Genomic DNA, 14,093 nt, shown 5'->3' on the forward strand with positions numbered 1-14,093 from the left:
GGGAGTCGTTAATGAAGTCGAGGTCGATTTTGCGTGGTGATATTTAGTCAGCAGAATTGGGATGCTGCGAGTGGCTCGGCGGGCGAAGTACCTAGGTACCTGCGGAGTAAACCGGCTGTCATGTGACGCGCGCAGCGATGCGGGAGCCGAGCGACGGAGAAAGTTGGAGAACGGAAAACGGAAAACGGTGACGCGGGTGGGATTTGTTTAGTGGCAGTGGCAGAACAGGTATCGTAGAGAGCCACCGAGTTGAAACTGCTTGAAATGCCCCCCTCCTCAACACCTTTATGATTCCACTATCTTTATTTATTACCCTTTGCCATTTACTTCGTACCCCTTAACACACCACTTTCTGGTTTCCCATTCCATCCCCGTGATCTCGCAAGCAATAGGTACCTAGGTACCGTATATGGCCATATACACCCGTACGCCATAAGCCTATTGCCTATTGCCTATTGCCTATTGATTGCCTATCCTCTATCTATTTGCCATTAGTTACCGCAAAGTAGCTTACCCTCTTCGACATTTCCTTGGGCCCGAACTCGGAGCCTCGGGGCCCTGTTTTCCCAAGAGTTGCTTTTTCGCTAGCAGCAGCCATCGGTGGTTCGCTCTTCAAGGCACAAGCTTCGAGTTTCAACGGCCAGCTCCTCGGAATTCTTGTATGTACCAGCGTACCCACTTTATAGGAAAACTCACCACGACCCGCGCCCTAATTTCTACCCTCACATCCGTACACACATCGTTTGTGTCCCTCCATATAACAACACCGGCGCCGCCTCCCTCCCATCTCCATCTCCGCCTCTCCTCCCCCCCGGACCTGCCAATGGCCTATGACAACCGCTAGTCGTTGTGTTCTGGGCGTGCTGCGTGGGAACTTTCCCCGCACACCGGGACACCAGATCAGGGACCCAGGACGGCGACAACCAGAAACAGCTTTGCGTGCTTCACGATCCGCAGACGGGGGCGTCCTCTGCTCGGGGAAGCCAGGCTTATAGCCATATTCACGCCCCCCATACAAAATACCCTTTGCAATGTCTCATGAACGCAGCACGCCATCTCCCGGATCAGAGGATTTTGCGTCTTCGCCTTCACCTTCTTCTTCTCCGCGCTCTTTCAGCAGTGCTTCAAGCTTTATACCCGAACAGGAACATGTCCCACTCACAGCGATGGAGAGGTTTGTTCTGGGGAGGTCGGATTCCACTTTCCATGCGATGGCGGGTGCGATAGGGGGGTTTACTTCGGGGGTTGTTACATGCCCATTGGATGTGATAAAGACAAAGTTACAGGCACAAGGGGGGTTTAGGGCGGCAGCAGCAGCGGCGGCGGCAGGGTCGACGACTACTCCATCCGCTACACATCCGGTGTATCGGGGCATGCTGGGGACTGCAAAAATCATATGGAGTGAGGAGGGCTTGAGGGGAATGTATAGAGGGTTGGGCCCGATAATATTGGGATATTTACCGACATGGGCGGTTTGGTTTACGGTTTATGGGGAATCCAAGGAGTTCTTCGGAAAGCATTACGGTACTGTCAAGGAGTTGTCTTCCGCTAGGGGTGTTCCAGGCTAACAATTTACATAGACAACGTCAACGTCATCAACTTCTGCTCGTCGATTGTAGCGGGAGCCTCCTCAACCATGGTTACCAACCCAATCTGGGTAATCAAGACTCGCCTGATGTCACAAGTAAACGAAAACTCAAATGGAGCTCGACCTCCCTGGCACTACCGCTCAACGTTCGATGCCGCAAGGAAAATGTATAGAACGGAAGGGATGTTGTCCTTTTACTCGGGCCTGACACCGGCTCTTCTGGGCTTGACACACGTTGCTGTACAGTTTCCTGCATATGAGTATCTCAAGCGGAAGTTCACGGGCCAAGGCATGGGTATGTCCTCTGGGAGCGAAGGCGAGAGTCAATGGGTTGGTGTTCTCTCAGCAAGTGTACTCAGCAAGGTCATGGCCAGTTCAGCCACATACCCTCATGAAGTTATCCGCACGAGGCTACAAACCCAACAGCGGTCAATGCCCGCAGCATCCCTAGAGTACGCCGCATTCCGTGGAGGGCTAGAGGGGTCTTCACACTACAAACCCACCGAAATAGCCAAGGCAATAGTACCACGCTATAAAGGGATTGTCACAACATTTAAAACAATATTAAGGGAGGAAGGCTGGCGCGCTTTCTATGCCGGTATGGGAACCAATATGATGCGGGCGGTCCCCGCAGCTACGACCACAATGCTCACATATGAGTATATCATGAGATATCTTAACCACACGAAGGAAGAAGCGTCTTCAAAATTAAGAGCACAGGGTGGATAAATAGCGTGGAAGCCGGAGTACAGAGGATTGGTCGATTGTATAGATCTTCTCGGGAGGCCACTTCGAATTACATGCACGGGGATCAAAGGGAATCTCACAAATGGGGCAACAACCATCTGCATTCTTGTAGCTTCACTATTTTATTGGCGTCAGTCCTGGGACAGGGCAGGTGGTTCGAGTTGGCAACGCATATGGGTTGGCTTTTGTTTTGTGACGAGAGGGGTTTGCGTTGGCATGAATATCTTTGATGATACCTGTCACCCCTTCCTGATTGGGGATATGGTGTATAGTATACCTAGTTATTAATGGAGGTTCCGCTATTATAGCACCTTCTCTCGATTCATTGAGTCATAAGATACCATTGTACAAATACCCCGTCCGTGGTGATTTCCATATTTTGGTTCCCGTATGAGGCCGGCAGTATATGCACCAGAGACCTACAAGCCTCAATTAAACCCCAATATATATACGTCGCTCAAATGCACCAACGCCGTGGATTCCCTCCCATACAATTCCACTGTGTTTATTTTGATCCTTCGCAACAGTCCCTCAATTCAATTTCTGCCCTTTCGAGCCCTCTCCTTAATCAACCTCTCCGCCTCCGTCTCATGTACCACATCTTTCCCCACATCCACATCCCCATCCCCATCCTTCCCCCTCGCTACCCCTATCAACTGACTTACAGTATTCTGCTTCTCGGGCCGTTCTAGTCGTCCATGACTTCTCAAGCTCTCATTATGCCAATTGATTTGTCCGCCGTCTGCCTCTCTGTGTTTCTCTGCATTCCGCTTCGCGGCTTGGATGCTGGTTCGCGCATATACGAAGACGAGGGCCGCCATTGTGAAGGCTGCGAGAGGGGTCTGGACTTTCTTTTTAAAGGTGGTGTTAGTTAGAAAGGAGAATCGGGTGGGAGGGTTTATATACCCGAGCGTCGGGTTTCCATTTGAACGGCATTGTATTATATTACGGATTGAGGGTTGCGCATGTGATTGCGATTGTGGCTGTGGTTATTCATCCGATTTAGGTTTCTGTTCGGTGGGTTGCTCTGATGTTGTTTTGATGATGAGTGCCGTTGAGCACTGTAGGGAAGTGCCAAGCTCAGCCTTGCCCCCCCACGGGCGCGATCGGAACATTTTTCCTCGGGCCTCGTTTCGATTCAACAATTCATTCAACATCCTATTTCGCGCCTCTACGCCCAGTTCTTGCTACGACCGCGAATAATGATTATATGACATGGTACTCCAGTGGTTTGGAATTTTGCTGCTCTGCTGCGCAAGTTTGAAAGAAGGGAAGGGAAAATGAAGGGATTCAATGTCGCATCCAGCGCGTTCGCTCGTTCGCTGTCTACACCTTGGACTTGTAGCCGATGTTCGTTGCAGATACGAGGCGGCGTGAAGCAATCCAGAGGATATTCCACGAAAACGGGGTACACATATCCAGATTCTGCCAGGCCGAAAAGGAAGCGGAGGGTAATTGCAATCACTGCGACTGTTGGCGTCCTCGGAGCTACTGCCCTGGCTTTCGGGGATGAGGTGAAGCATGCGTACAAGGCTGCGGAAAGGACGGGGAGAGTAGCCAGCACTTTGGCTGTGTGTATTAATGAGTGAGTTCCTGAAGATCTGCGGCTTCGTATGAAAGAATTGAGCTGATTATACGATGTGGCGCGCAGTTATCGAGTTACCTTGAGCCAGAACGAGAAGACCGAGGACGAAACGGAGAGGGATACAACGCTGAAGGCTTGTCATCAGAGATGTGCGGATAGAACCTTAAAGGTTTTGGAGAAGAATGGAAGCATATTCATCAAACTTGGCCAGCACTTGGTAAGTTGCGCAGATATTGAATAAGTGGAATTTTTCTAAAGCTTCCCATAGAGTGCCATGAATTACCTGCTTCCTGTCGAGTGGACGACGACATTCATACCATTACAAGACAAATGCCCTGTATCTTCGATCGAATCGATAGAAGCACTGTTCGTACAAGACACGGCCGAACAACTATCGGACTATTTCTCGGAGTTTGCCCCTCTGCCTATAGGTGCAGCTTCATTAGCTCAGGTACATCTCGCCACAGTGAAGGAAAGCGGGCAAAAGGTCGCCGTAAAGGTTCAACATCCTACTCTGGCTGAATGGGCAGGATTGGATATAGCTTTGACAAAGTTCACGTTCTCTACATTGAAGCGATTCTTCCCCGAATACGATCTAGAATGGCTCTCATCAGAAATGGAGGAATCATTGCCTCAGGAATTGGATTTCGTTCTTGAGGGCCAAAATGCTCTCAGGGCTAAGGAGTACTTCTCGCACATCCCTGAATTACCCCTCGTCATCCCCGACGTCTTGTGGGCAAAGAAACGGATTTTGGTCATGGAAAACGTATCCGGGCACCGCCCAGATGACCTCGAATACCTCGACTCAAACGGTATCGATCGAGACGAAGTCTCCGCAGCCCTTGCACGGATTTTTAACGAGATGATCTTCGGCACGAATGCCCCATTACACTGCGATCCCCATGGTGGGAATCTTGCAATCCGCAAGAATCCCCGTCGAAGAGGCGCTAACTTCGACGTAATCCTCTACGACCACGGTCTCTACCGCGACATACCACTCTCCCTCCGGCGCTCGTATGCCAAACTCTGGCTAGCTGTCATCGACGCCGACGAGACTCGCATGCGCAAGTACGCCAAAGAAGTAGCCGGAATCAACGACCAACAGTTCCCCCTCTTCGCATCCGCCATCACGGGACGCGATTACAGCGTCGTCAAATCATCCGTATCAATCGAGCGGACAGTAGAAGAAAAGAAGCACCTCAACCAAGCCTTGGAAGAGGGCATGCTCCAACAACTCGTACAGCTCCTTGGCCAAGTTCCCCGAATCATCCTCCTTATCCTTAAAACCAACGACTTGACAAGAAGTCTTGATGAGAATTTACACACGAGACAGGGACCTGTGAGGACATTCCTCATCCTTGCACGGTATTGCTCGAGGACTGTATTTGAGGAGCAAGTTGAGGAGTTACGCAAGAGAGGCAGTTTATTGAAGCCGAGCAATCTGATGGGGCTTGTCGGGGCTTGGTTGGGGTATTTCAGGATTGAGCTCAAGTTGGAGGCTTTTGAATTGTGGTTGAGCATTAAGAGGGCTGTGAATATGGCTTCTACCTGATGCCAGAGAGGGGGACCCTAGGAGTTATGCATCTGCATTTAGCGATTGCTTTAGTAGAACCATATTAGAACGATGGGTGCATAACCATGTTTTGTTTGCCAGGCGTATATATAGATGAAAGCATATTGTTAGATAAAATATAAGATAGGTATGTCAGGTACATGCTAGTTCCATAAATGGTAGTTATACATGATATAGAAGAAAAGAGGTGACCTTCACAAGCCTGTACAATAAATTAAGCGCCCTATTGTCTGCTATCTAATACGTATTGGCTGGTAATATGCAGTTAAAAGAGATACGGAAAAATATAGATTGACTCATTACTTTGCTTAACATTTACCAGCTAAGCAATGCTATGTTAGGTCCCGCAGATAATCTATGTTTGTTAGGATACAATTTATACGTCAACATATAGGGACACCTACCAATCTAGGCTGATTAACATCTTCAATCTGTAGTTGTACCCCTGTTGAGGTTGAGTGCCTCCTATTTAGCTACTAGTGTAAACTCAACTTTCCAGAACCCCCAGAACCCAAGGATAGACTATCCTTAAATATCTTAAAAGGTATACCACGAGACTGTAAAAATGAACCCAGAAAGTTTAAGGCATTGGGATAGTACCGTTGGTCGCGCGGTCTCCGGTTGTCACCTTATAAGCACACATTTATAATCAAAGCAGGAGAAGCAATGCATGTATTCTTGTGCCAATGGCACAGCCACCTAGACATTGAATTGTAACTTTGCTTGTCTTGCACCATAAGACTTAAAGCATACCATATCGTATTCGCGTCCCCTTTCCTCGCAAGCTATGCATCAATAAGAACCCTATCTAGGCTAAAACCCCAAACTCCATGCCGCATGCATCCAAGTCTTTCCCTGGAATGGGCATAAAAAGGAGAGCAAAGAGGCCCACGTCACTCTAAGCCAACCTCTCGATTTCATCACTCGCTGAAGGTCATCTCTGAAACGAACATAGAAACTTAAAACTTATTCATGACCACTTTATGTCACCGCTCGGCACCCTGCCCCTCCGTTTCGAGTTCAGCTGTGGCGCCGTGCCTCCTGGAGCAGGCGAATTTGAAGCTGTTGAGCGCGTCCGCTCCCGCAATTTCACACCATTTTCTCTCTTAGGGAATGTGGGCTCATCTCGAGGTAAAGGTGCAGCAAGAGACGCCCGCGATGACCGGAGCATCGACGTTCTTGGGAGGCGACTTTTGCTCACGGATGAAGTACCATTTGCTGCATGCTCACCACTGACCCGTCGAGGGATTTGAGGCGTCGCGCCGTCTCTACTTCGTGGTCGGTACAATATTGAATCGCCGTTACTGTAAGAAGTAGCCGCGATTCTTCTCGGTGTGAGACTACCGTTCATGAAAGCCGGTGACTGAGATATACGGCTCCCATGCGTTGGTGTCATCGGAGTCGATGCACTGTGCTGTAACAAAGGCGGTGTGAACGAGTTTTTCCGTCTCACAGCCCCAACTGGTCTGGACCGACCACCACTGCCGCTCTCTCGCTCCTTTTCAAGGCTTGATCTAACGAGATCGTTGGCCATATTCCGCACCAGCACTGCCGAATCATTCTCAGCTAGATGTTCGATCGCTTCAAACAACTTGTGGTCTCGTATGCTGCCAGATTGTTCATCACTCAGATCGCAAATGCTGCGCACGATTCGCAACAGGTTTAGCCGTACCACGGCTTTCTTGTGATTGAGCTTCTGAAGAATACCAGAGTAGAGGTCAGCCCGCGCTAACGATGCCGCCACCGGCGAGCTTAGCCTTAAAAGCTTTTGCAATGGCTCGAGAAGATTATAGTCAAAGGCACTGGCCCTTGGAGCATTGAAGCATTGGACTATTGCTTCTATGAAGTCACCTTCTAGCAATGATTTCTCAACCTTGGCAGTCTCTTCTTGGAGCCTGAATGTCCCATTAGCAAAAGAACGCAAATGCAAAAGGGCTCAAATGTAATACATACCATATAAATATGGCGTCGAGGGCCGTCACTTGCCAATACTGATCATCTAATAGCGAGACATAAAACTGCAAACCCTTATTTTGCCATAGATATTTTCTTCCAAGCTTGCCGGAATGTGCCATGTCACATAGAATCGGAAGGGCAAATTCTTTCGGTGGCCGATCTGTCTTCATGGTCTTGAGTAGCAGTGGAATGATGCCATTGATCGCGGCATCTTCCTGCCGTGCTTTGCTGAGTCGGCACAAATTAAACATGGTATTCAGTACCTGATTAGATATTTCGCGGAAGTAACCAGATGCTTTCTTCATACTGGAACTCAATAGATCTATCAAGAGCTCAATAGCGTTGGCTGCGTGAAGACTATCGAGTGTGGTTGACAGCATTGATAAGTTTTTAATGAATTTCAACATGGTAATTTGGTGAGAGGGACTCATGCGACGCAAGTCTTTGAGCACACCTAGTAAACGTCAGTAGGGAATCGTGGAAAACAAGGCATAGACTAACGTTTGAGCACAACACGGTCTGCAACGACCTCTTTCACATAGTTTTCCGCCTGCGAGAAGAGGTAAAATATGTTGACTATGCGCCCTTCGACCAGCTCGGAAAGCTCATCCTCTTCATCCAGGACACGATCAAGAACCAACGCCAGCGGGGATAGAATTTTGCTCCTAGAGAAGATTCGACAGAAGTCGTTCTTTGGTGTCGGGCCCTAGATCATGTTAATCATATACACTCAAAACCGGGCGAGAAAATACATACCTGAAGCTCAAATACGTTCCAGATTCCGTTGACACCAATAAGCACCAAATCTTTGGCTTCATCATAATCTTCATCTAGGAATTCTACAAGGACATTCAATCCACCAGCACTAACAAACATCTGCAGAGTCAATGTTGACGTTTGATACATTTGTCGGACAAAGGCGGCGGCTTCGAGGCGGATCTCGGTCGAGTATTGTCTGGCGGCAAACTTGGTAATAATTGGAATCCCACCGACGAAGCACAGATTCTCCTGAATCTCAACATCATTGAGGATGATCTACTCATGTTAATATGTGCAACAGAATCTACAGAGGGGCTACTCACAGTATTGACAACCTTCAGAAGCCGCAATATCATGCTTTGGCGGCTTTTTACAGTACAAGGCTCCAATATCTCAAGAATAGGTAACATCCCATGGGCGCTGATGATGAGACCTTTTGCATCTTCGGACTCAAAGAGAATATCAAGCTTGACCTGTTAGCATATCTTACGAAGGTTGGTGGAAGGTAGGACTTACAAGCTGTTCTGACAGATCCGAAAGGGTATCTGGATCTTCTGTCACCTTCAGAGAGCTTACTAGGCCCTCAACCATAGTGCATAGCCTTGCGTGCTTGTCTCGAGCTATATTGGCTTGTAGGTCCATCTCATCAAATCCTTGCTCCAACGAGGCAAATGGGTCATCTTCGTCATCCTCATCACCGAGCCAAGAGTTGTTAGATAGTTTAGAATGTAGCATAAGAGCTCCAACTCCATCTTCAGAGCCACGGTCGCTCTCATATCTTTCTACAGTGGCATCATCCTTGCCGAAGATGTCGGAAAAGTCTTCGTCATCTTCGTCCTCAGCATATCTTTGGATCTCTACCGACGACCTTGTTCTCCGCATAGATGGATCTTCCCTACGAGAGATGGGCTTCCTCCGCATGCTTCCGTGGACATTCGTAACGGGCGATTGAGCAGAACGAGGTAGGCTTGTGAGATCTGACGGATGAAATAACTTGGGAGAGAGTGCATCATCCTTTAAGTGAAATAGTTAGTTGATAAGATCAGAAACCGTTTACTGACTTAGAAACTAACCTTAATTATGCTAAGTCGGCGATCAAAGATGCTGTCATTTTCCATAAAAATATCGGAATAGTCTTCCACCGACTGCTCTCGATATATAGCACCGGGCCTTATAGGAAGAACGAGCTTCTCGTCCGCTTGAACCTTGATAGGGGATTTTGGCCGAGGCGGAGCGCTAACTGATGTCTTTCTCGAGCCATGTTTACTTGTAGTTGGAGGTTTGATGTCTTGTGTCACCACGGTGGGCTTGACCCGATAAGGACGAATAGTTTCAAGCTCATGAGTGTCCACCTCTATAGACCTGTGGGGTCCTCTGAGGGTTGAAAGATCTCCTTTGAAATTGCTGTCCCAATTGTCACTGTCCTCATTTTGCATGTCAAACGAGGCAAATGCCTTTAAGCGATCAGCTGAAAGTAGGCCACCGAAATTGTCATGAGGCTTAAACTGAGGAAGATGAAGGGCACTAGGTGATATCGAGGAGGTGAAATCATCGTCCCAATTGTCATCACCTACCTCAGTCAGTATGTATGGTTTTAAGCGGCGGGTAACATCACGTACCTATGCTTTCTGGTGACCGAAATGCTTCTGCTGAATGCTTCGGTTTAGCTATTGAAAGTGGGCCTTTTGCAGGCGTGATCAATGCTGTTCCTTGCTGATCATTGTGCACGTTTCGTAGAGGAGGATCCCGTCGAGCGGGAATGGGGCTAGTCATGTTTGATTTTATCGAAGTACGGAAAGACCCAGGCCCAGTGGGTGACCTCAGCGCCTCGTTCCATTGCTTTACTTCTTCAACAGCCTCGCTGAAATTTGTGGGTGGCTTTGCAATGGGAGCATCGGTGCGTCGAGAGCCCACTATCCAGGCATGCTTTAGCAATTTACGAGCAGAAACTCTAAGGTTGGGGTCCTTCTGAAAGCATTGCATGAGAAAATCACGAGCAGCCTATTAGGAGTCAGAGAAATTTCGAGCAGCAAGATGGGTTAAATTCGACTTACCGGCGAAACACCCTCGGGCAAAGGCGGGTGATCATCGTTGACGATGGCAAAGAGTGCTGGCATGGGGGCCAATTTATGATATGGCGGCTTCCCTTCCAGTAACTCGATGACAGTGCAACCTAAACTCCAGATATCAGATGCAGGAGTTGCTCCAGATAGTTGTATGATTTCCGGAGCCATCCAATAAGGAGTTCCAACAACTTGTGCTTCTTTATCGGCCCCAGCCAGTGTGCTCGTTGACACGCCGAAATCTGCGAGTTTGACCTTTCCATCCTTCGTTGTGAGGATATTCGCCCCTTTGATATCGCGGTGGATGACACCTTGGTCGTGGAGATATTGGAGTCCGAGCAATATCTGGCCCATATAAACACCGACGAGGTTTTCGGGAAACTTGCCATAGCTCTTGCATATTGAATGTAAGGAACCGTTTTCGCAATACCTAGAGGTTGGTCAGCATAAGTCGAAAGCAGGAGACTTCTAAGATTTACTCTAATATGATATTCAGGCAGTTCGACGACTTGACGAACCCAAGATATTTGACTATATTATCGTGCTAACGGGCGTCAGTAAGCTTCAGTGTCACTGGCGAGATATTCGTTATCTTACGTTTAGGTTCTTCAGCAGGTCAATTTCGGCCTAGGTAATCATATCAGCTGTGTATTCTTTCGACAGACCGCCTGTTTTACCTCGATCATCCGCAATTCGCTTTTTGGCAGATCTCCAAGCTTAATCTGCTTGACTGCCACCGCTTCCCCTGTGCCCCAGTTGAACGCCTTGTACACCGACCCGAAAGCACCTTTTCCTAGACACTCCCCGAGCCGCTATTTCAAGTATTAGCACCTCCTGCCCGCTATTCTCGAACCAACACTCACATAATCCTTGAGCCCGGGCTCTTGCACAGCTTTGTCCTTCCCAGCTCCACCATCCTTCCTCGGTGTGCCGGGCGTCCTCTCCGCCCTGCCATTCCCACCAGATCCTGATCTGCTATTCGATGGGCGGTCCGACGAGGACGGAGTGTGGGAGACCATGGCGGCCTGTCTATCGAGACCCGCGGGGAGGAGTTTTGGAAGAATTGGAGGGGGTCAAATGCTTTGGTCGATTGATGATCGCATCCCAACCATCGATTCACGCGACCGCGGAGGCCTGGTTCCCGTTTCAAGTCGCGCGCACTGGCGGGGTTATAGAAGTAGACGTATTAATGTGTGGTCAAGGTTGTATATAGGCGGATGCTGAGCTACGGCACGCGAGTCGATGACGGATTCACCGTTTCGTCCCTGGGCCTGTCGCTGTCACTATCGATATTGGCAGGGAAATTCGATTTGGCCGCTCAAATGCCACATTGTATTGTCTACTGGCGAGGGAGCTCGCGGCCTGTATCAATGCTCCTTTAAAAAAAAGTGACGTGGCTCGCAAGAGAAATTGGCAGTTGTGATGTACCAACAATAATAAACTATGTACGAAGTACCAAGGTACGGAGTAAGGCTGAGATGGATCGTCCAGGCACGGAGCCACACGAACTGGGCGAGGTGCTCCATTGGGCCTCACAGAACGGAGCTGCTGGAAATACGTTTCAGATATCTCTTTTTGGCCATGCAATTGGACGGTTCCTGTCACCGCATTGGGCCCAATCATTGCACCTAGTAATTACGAGCATCTCATTGCGACATTGCTGTACAGTAGCATCAGCATCAGCATTAGCTCTGCTCGGGTCAGCCTCAACCCCTGAACTGGCGCTCCAATACTGCCACTACGAGTCCTATACGGTGCAACGACAGGCCTTCCAGGATGTGAATCTTCCACTTTCAAGGCACCAGTGTGGGAAATCACATTCAATGTAAAAAGCACACAAACCATAACCATTAATTTGACGCTAGCTAGGCAACTCGAGATCCGAGGCAAGCTATGCTCTTTCCGCTAAAATCCAGCTTCGTGAACTTTTAGATCCCAAGCCCAAACGCCGCAAACTACAGTACAAAGTGGGTATCACAATTGGCGTCTCCTCGCCATATCCGCATTAAAATATTCATGAAACCACATCTCCTAGCCGTGAGCGTCAAGTCGTACGCTCTGGGCGCAGATTTCGGCTCAGACCAGCTGATGCCCACCATTCATCCGGTATCTCATCACGCTCCGCAAGACGGGAGATGATCCGGTGCATTCCTCCTAGATCCTCCGTATCTGCTGAGACATTAGGTCGTATATGTCGGTCGTATGGGTGAGTAGTAACGACTTCCGCATATGATCTCAATGATCGATCGCCTCTAGCCCTGCTGAAATCCTGGAGCTCATATAGATCATCCTCGTCTTCAGTATTTGATGAATCCGAATCATCGCAGTTTGGATCCATCAGTCCCATGCCAGTTGATATCAGTCCCACACTGGTCATAGAGGTGTTAGCTGATGCAGAGCCCGAGGCCGAGGAAGTGGCGGCAGCAGCAGCCGATGCAGATGCAAACGATGATCCAGCACTCGGCGGCTGAGGATCAGGCGTGATGCTTGCCAGAAGAGTGTCCCATGCTGAACCTCCTTCGGGGCTTAAGCTCCGGTCTCGATCACCCAACCCATCCATTTCTTGGCGGGCCATTCGACGAGCCCTCTCCACATTGTACATTGGACCGCGATTGATAGAATGTACTCTTTCTGACAAGGTCTGTCTGCTTGGCCGCTACACAGGAATGTCAGCAACCAATTCAATGTTTCTAGGAACTAAACAGATAGGCTCGTGCAGAGTGTAGAGATTGACTTCCACCTCCCGGAAACCAAAAAAATAAATCATGTCATACTCACATCGATTGTTCCTCGTGATGGCCTAGTAGCTCGAACTAGTAGTGATTCTCCATGTGGCCGTCGCAGTGGAGCTTCAGCATCATCCATGGCAACCTGGTGGGATGGGGAGAGAGCAGGTGTTAAGGAGGCCGGACGGGGTAAATCAAGGCCGATACGGGCAAGAAACGCGAGATCGGTATCGGTATAGGGGGGAGGAGTCGGATAAGGAGGTGTCGGAGCAGCGTTTTGTACTGATCGTCGAAAGTTTTGTCTATGGCGCAGACGGTTAAGTTCGTGACGTCGGGGGCCAACAGCATAGAAGTCTCTGGTCTCAGGAACTGGGGGCATCATGGACGCGGCGCTACCGTCTTGGGCGCTTGGTGGATTCTCGCGTTCCAAGCTGACGGGTTCGGGTTCGCGGTCGCGGTTGCGGTCGCGCCCAAATCGTCGCATTATGCTGTGATGCAACTCTTCGCCACGGCGCTCTAAGCGGCCTGGCGCGACAGCGGGATCTTGCTCTTCACCATCATTTGAAGGACTTGCTTGACGCAATTCCCACGCCTCATAGTCATCTGGCGTGGTGTCCGCGACCATGGAAAGTATACGCCTGCGCCGAATCTCCGCAGCATTGGAACGCGAATTTGGGCCACGAACAGTGCGCTGTCGGCGGATAGTAGATCGAGCAGCTGCCGTGGCAGATTTATCTGCTGCTTTGGGTGCCACCTCAGGTTCAACCGGCGTGATAAACAATCTGCGATAGGAGCCGATTAGCATAGGTACGGAGTACGAGAAACGACGGGGGCTGGGGCTGGGTTCTCACGGCAGGCCCATTTTCCACAGGAACGCGAGCTCGAAGATGGATTAAAAGAGGGTGCAGGACGGTGATAGGCACTCTGCGACCGCGGCAATGGCGTCTTTGATGGTAATGAGACGGGTGCGGGTTGTTGCGATGGCTGGGGAGGGAGCGGAAAGTTGAGGCAAAGTTGAGTTCGATGCACGGATGACAGGACAGGATGAATAATACTCTGGGCGAGTGGAGAGCTTTGGCAGCGAAGGGCTTAGCGC

At 49.5% G+C, this 14,093-nt stretch overlaps 5 protein-coding genes across 5 annotated transcripts; 2 read left to right on the forward strand and 3 right to left on the reverse strand.

Annotated features, from left to right (window-relative positions):
• Positions 1–1,031: 1,031 nt before the first annotated feature.
• Positions 1,032–2,317, forward strand: BP5553_05495 (Uncharacterized protein; the record flags this gene model as incomplete). The annotated part of the gene is made up of 2 exons (XM_032014118.1): positions 1,032–1,524; positions 1,581–2,317. 2 exons carry the CDS (start codon positions 1,032–1,034, stop codon positions 2,315–2,317), a joined length of 1,230 nt encoding a protein of 409 aa, XP_031870718.1.
• Positions 2,318–2,871: 554 nt separating this feature from the next.
• BP5553_05496 (Uncharacterized protein) lies at positions 2,872–3,271 on the reverse strand (the record flags this gene model as incomplete). The annotated part of the gene is made up of 2 exons (XM_032014119.1): positions 2,872–3,186; positions 3,242–3,271. The coding sequence occupies 2 exons, from the start codon at positions 3,269–3,271 to the stop codon at positions 2,872–2,874; spliced, it is 345 nt and encodes a 114-aa protein (XP_031870719.1).
• Positions 3,272–3,615: 344 nt separating this feature from the next.
• On the forward strand, positions 3,616–5,472 carry BP5553_05497 (Protein kinase-like (PK-like); the record flags this gene model as incomplete). Its single annotated transcript, XM_032014120.1, has 3 exons — positions 3,616–3,920; positions 3,987–4,137; positions 4,189–5,472. The coding sequence occupies 3 exons, from the start codon at positions 3,616–3,618 to the stop codon at positions 5,470–5,472; spliced, it is 1,740 nt and encodes a 579-aa protein (XP_031870720.1).
• A 991-nt stretch (positions 5,473–6,463) lies between these two features.
• Positions 6,464–11,290, reverse strand: BP5553_05498 (Cell division control protein-like protein 15; the record flags this gene model as incomplete). The annotated part of the gene is made up of 13 exons (XM_032014121.1): positions 6,464–7,388; positions 7,447–7,903; positions 7,951–8,155; positions 8,206–8,484; positions 8,532–8,675; positions 8,725–9,222; positions 9,282–9,778; positions 9,828–10,209; positions 10,263–10,701; positions 10,790–10,815; positions 10,869–10,898; positions 10,949–11,083; positions 11,135–11,290. The coding sequence occupies 13 exons, from the start codon at positions 11,288–11,290 to the stop codon at positions 6,464–6,466; spliced, it is 4,173 nt and encodes a 1,390-aa protein (XP_031870721.1).
• A 1,025-nt stretch (positions 11,291–12,315) lies between these two features.
• BP5553_05499 (uncharacterized protein) lies at positions 12,316–13,859 on the reverse strand (the record flags this gene model as incomplete). Its single annotated transcript, XM_032014122.1, has 3 exons — positions 12,316–12,927; positions 13,050–13,779; positions 13,849–13,859. 3 exons carry the CDS (start codon positions 13,857–13,859, stop codon positions 12,316–12,318), a joined length of 1,353 nt encoding a protein of 450 aa, XP_031870722.1.
• Between the last annotated feature and the right edge of the window lie 234 nt (positions 13,860–14,093).

Source organism: Venustampulla echinocandica (genome assembly GCF_003357145.1).
Source record: "Venustampulla echinocandica strain BP 5553 chromosome Unknown scaffold_2, whole genome shotgun sequence".
In the NCBI taxonomy this organism is placed as follows: domain Eukaryota; kingdom Fungi; phylum Ascomycota; class Leotiomycetes; order Helotiales; family Pleuroascaceae; genus Venustampulla; species Venustampulla echinocandica.